This window comes from Mus caroli, chromosome 11 (assembly GCF_900094665.2).
Source record: "Mus caroli chromosome 11, CAROLI_EIJ_v1.1, whole genome shotgun sequence".
In the NCBI taxonomy this organism is placed as follows: Eukaryota; Metazoa; Chordata; class Mammalia; order Rodentia; family Muridae; genus Mus; species Mus caroli.
In genome coordinates this window covers 111,546,662-111,550,819 of record NC_034580.1, presented here as the reverse complement: position 1 = coordinate 111,550,819, position 4,158 = coordinate 111,546,662, and the positions used below count along the sequence as shown (strand labels likewise).

At 48.5% G+C, this 4,158-nt stretch overlaps 1 protein-coding gene across 3 annotated transcripts in view; it reads left to right on the top strand.

Moving 5' to 3' along the window:
- Grb2 (growth factor receptor bound protein 2) overlaps positions 1–4,158 on the top strand; it is a 67,483-nt gene that overhangs the window by 7,818 nt on the left and 55,507 nt on the right. Inside the window, exon 2 of one of the 3 annotated variants that reach the window (XM_021176359.2) lies at positions 1,868–2,071. In XM_021176359.2, coding sequence (XP_021032018.1) covers positions 1,994–2,071 — 78 coding nt within the window. In that variant the 5' untranslated portion in view covers positions 1,868–1,993. Of the gene's footprint in view, positions 1–1,807; positions 2,072–3,151; positions 3,191–4,158 lie in introns of those variants that run through there. The other 2 variants (XM_029483665.1, XM_029483666.1) reach the window with 2 other exon arrangements.

Genomic DNA, 4,158 nt, shown 5'->3' with positions numbered 1-4,158 from the left:
AAAAAAAAAAAAAAAAGAACACTCATTAATTCTTCCAGGAGACTTGTGTGTGGATCCCAGCATTTATGTAAGATATCTTACGGACCTAACAGCCTCTTCTGGTCTCCTAGGGCACCAGGCATGCGCATGGTGCCCAGATGCACAATGCACTCAAGGCACCCAGATATATTTGAGTTTTTAAGAAAATTATAGCTATCAAGAATAACTACAGAACATTATATGGAGGTACTGGGGTGCACCCTTGTATTTAATACTTTTATACTTGCTAGGATTGTTTTCTTCTCCTTCTCTTGAGAGGTGGCACCACGTAGACCGGCTAAGGGGTGACCGTGAGGCACAAGCCATGGTGTGGTGTTTTGGGGATGATAATCTTGAGACTTTGCTAAGGACTTCCTACCCGGTGACCTCTTTCCCCTTGGCCGCACTCTGGCTACCTTGGCTGAATATTCCCAGGGTTGCTGCCTAGCCTATTTGCAGTTATGCCTGATGAATGCCCCAAATGTTAACTTTAGAACAAACGAATCATAGTCACCCTTGCCCCTCAAATGAGCTGCTAATGTGATAATTATCCAAGAAAGGCGCCACTATAAATAATCTGCTCCCATCCTCCAGGGCCCTTGTCTACCTTTGTTTAGTTTGTCTGAGGACTGTGTCTGCAGAGAAGAATGGGGCTTCATTTCCCTTAGGGTTGCAGAGGTGAGGCTAGGCCCCTGCTCATGACCACGCTGTCCCAGTCCAGTGTCACTGGATACACCGTGGAGAAGTAGCAGAGTTGTCCACTACTGCTTCCTCGGTGTGGGACGCTCCTGACTGAGGAAAGCATTTGTGTGAGGGGAACAGGATGTAGCTGGGGTCTGACCTTCCGGCACCAGCCTGTATTTACCTGTCCCCAGAGAAGATACTTGAGGTGGGAGACTTGATAGTATGTACTTGTCTCAGCACTCCAGGGGCGAACCAGGAGGATCACCTCAAATTCTAGGGCAGTCTGGTGTACTTACAAGGAGTTCCGTTGTGAAACCCATCCCATCTCCAGATTCGCCGAAACAGATTCCTTTTAAATATAAATGAGAACGTCAGCCATGCTCTTGTGCTGGGTAAAAATAAGGTATAGGCAGGCTCTTCCTGGATTTTAAACCCAGGCCATCTATCTGAAGGACTAGGCAGACCCTGGATCTTGGGTATCTTGTGCAAGAGTGGAGTCCTACCACCACCCCCTCCAGCAAAGACCCCTGAGCTGTCTTTCTCTGTGACTAGATGATAAGTTGGGCGTGAATGAAGCTGGTGCTCATTGTATCAGTTGTATCATTGCAGTCAGTGGAATTAAAAAGGTTCCAGGCTTGCTCTCTCATCACTTCATGAGAACAGATCAAGGTTTAGTTTCAATAAAGAGTAGAGTTGCTGGAGACCCAAGTCCTGCGTGGATTCTGACAGAGTGGGAGCATCTTGGTTCTCAGGGCAGCAGCTGGTGGCGAGGGACGGGAAGGAGTGGCCACACCTTCAGGGGGCCTGTCTTTAAGTGGACTGCAGGAACTGCCTTGGGTGCGGGAGATGTGTGAAGGGCTGCTGGAGGAAAGGCTGAGACTGACTGAAGGAGGCTCTCACCGGCTCCTGAGTGTACACCCTGCGGGAAGGAAGAGGAAGTGTATTCTGGCATAGCGTCAGCAGCTGCTGCTATTGGCTGCTGGACCTGTCAGTCGCCTGGGGCTGAGATTGAAAAGAGGAAGGAGAGCTGTTGCCTGGAAGGGAGGAGGAGGGGGCTGAGCTCTGCGGAGCCAGGGGGCGTGGGGGCTGGGAGTGTAGGCCAATTGGCAGGGCGGGGCTGCCTTCGATCTGGCCGCTTGTCTTAATCATCACTCTTCTGATCCAGGGTGGCATTGTGTGTCCCAGTGTGCAAGAATAGCCCCAGAAGAGGGAAGGCTGAGCCCAGAGCTCCTCAGCAGGGAAGAGTCCCTTCCCCCTGCTTCAGGCTGCTGAGCACTGAGCGGCGCTCAGAATGGAAGCCATCGCCAAATATGACTTCAAAGCTACTGCTGACGATGAGCTGAGCTTCAAAAGGGGGGACATCCTTAAGGTAAGAGCTCCTGTGGTCGCTTCTCACGCTTGGCTGCCTTCCCTCACTGTGGTAACACAAAGAAGCTGCGCTTGCTCCTCTGTCAGTGCAGACTTTCAGCGTTTGTCACCGGGTCTGACTGGGTAGCTTGCAGTAGCTGCTGAGTGGGTTATTAAATGTGACATAAGAGAGTCGCTGTGATGTGTCGTCCTTAACTGCCTTTGTGTGAATGTCTATTTTTCTGTTGATTCAGAAAAGTCAAAGGAAAGGGATTTGAGTGTCAAGCTTAACTTGTGAAGTTGAATTAAAAATACAAACATGGGATTTTAAAAAATCCTAAATGTGATTTTTTTCTTTTTATGTAAAACATTCTTCTAATCTTCAGACTGCATAGTCAGAAGGCTCTGCATTTTGTGGTAGGATCCTAGTGGGCTAGAAGCTGCTTAGAGAGGTTGGGGTGTATATATATGCCCAAACTCACCGAAGAGCTCAGCAGCTTATTTCTGGGGAGGGAGGGGGGACCTAATGGAATTCGACATCATAGTGTTTAACTTGCCCTTATACACATCAGATTTTGGCTTTCTTTAGAGGAGCTAGAGCAATTACTGCACATTAAAATCTAACTGCATAAAAAATTGATCCAGTTTAGAAGTGAGTCCCGGTTGTAGCTTATTGAGCCCTGCTCCGACAGACAGGAGGGCTGGCTCTCCACCTGCACATGGTGGTTTACTCAACTGGCTGGGGCAGCTTGCCCTTCCGGATGACATTTTCCTTTATAGGGTGAGCGTTGTCTAAGTATGTGAATTTAAGTGAAGAAAAACTTAGTGAGCGCTGCATGTGTCTGTTTTGCTGTTCTTCCCTCTGAGCCTCGGTCTAGATTGTTGAGATTTGCCAGCTGTTTTACTACCCCTGAGTGACACTCTTCTATTTATGGAGGAAGAAAGTGAAAAAAAAACATGATTAGGAAGAAGTATAAAGACTCATGTGACCCTATCAATAGTTAACGTTTGTCCTCAGTGCTCAAACTGACAGAGTGTTGTGTGACAAAGCTTTCCCCAGGAGCTGCAACACATGGCCACTCAGCTCAGATAGGGAGCTCACAACAGACTTAAAAGTATGGACACCATAAAGTTCAACTTGGTAAGCCAGTGGGTTTTATTGGAGTGAGTTACAGGAATGTGGGTGAGGGGTTACTTACAGGAGCAGAAATGATTCAAAGACAGCTGTGTCATCAGGTCCCACCCCAGCATGGGTGACAGCTCACAACAGCTGGGAAACCTGGAGCTCACTGCACAGCCTGCAGGCAGCGCAACAGGTTGGAGAGTGTCTTCTCCAAGTGACTCTGGCCTAAATCTCTTCCAGGCAACAGGTCTGGCCTTAACCTTTTTCCAGCTCTTCTTCCTTGAGCCTTGTCTTGACAGCTTAGCTTGAGTCTCTGAGAAGCAGCCGTGGAGCTTCTTTTTCTTACTTTGCCAGGGAGGGCCTAGTGCATCTGGTCAGTTTCAGGGACTTCCTGCAGCTGTTTTGAGTTGTTTACCTTCTTGTCTAAAGAGCTTCCGTGCTGGATGGGATGTTTCATTCTCAGAGGAATTTTTCACACATTTCTCATCCCAGGCAATGGGCTTTAAATTAAAACTGTCACACATCAGGGAGCTTGGCTTTGAAGTTCCTTCCCCTGTGATGCGGCTGCTGCAGTCATTCCCTGTGCTAGAAATGTCAGTTGAACTTCACAGAAGAGGTGTTAGAGGGCTGCTCCCAGAGTAGAAGCCTTTGTGCTGACATAAAGCTCTTTGAGAGTTGGACAGAAGAGCAGCAGTCCTGGCTTTAGAGCACCAGTTGCTGTTGCTGGCTTTATAGAGCAGTAGAATTTAGAGGTAAGGTTGGCCACTAAGTGACTGTGCCATTGGTACAGAGGTCATTTGGTTACTGTGTACAGTAGATAATCCACTTGTGCTGTCTCATAATGAGGCTGTTCACTCAGGCATGCAACAATTGCAGCAGCCTGTAGAAAACTTTATAAGCCGGGCGTGGGGGCGCACGCCTTTAATCCCAGCACTCGGGAGGCAGAGGCAGGCGGATTTCTGAGTTCGAGGCCAGCCTGGTCTACA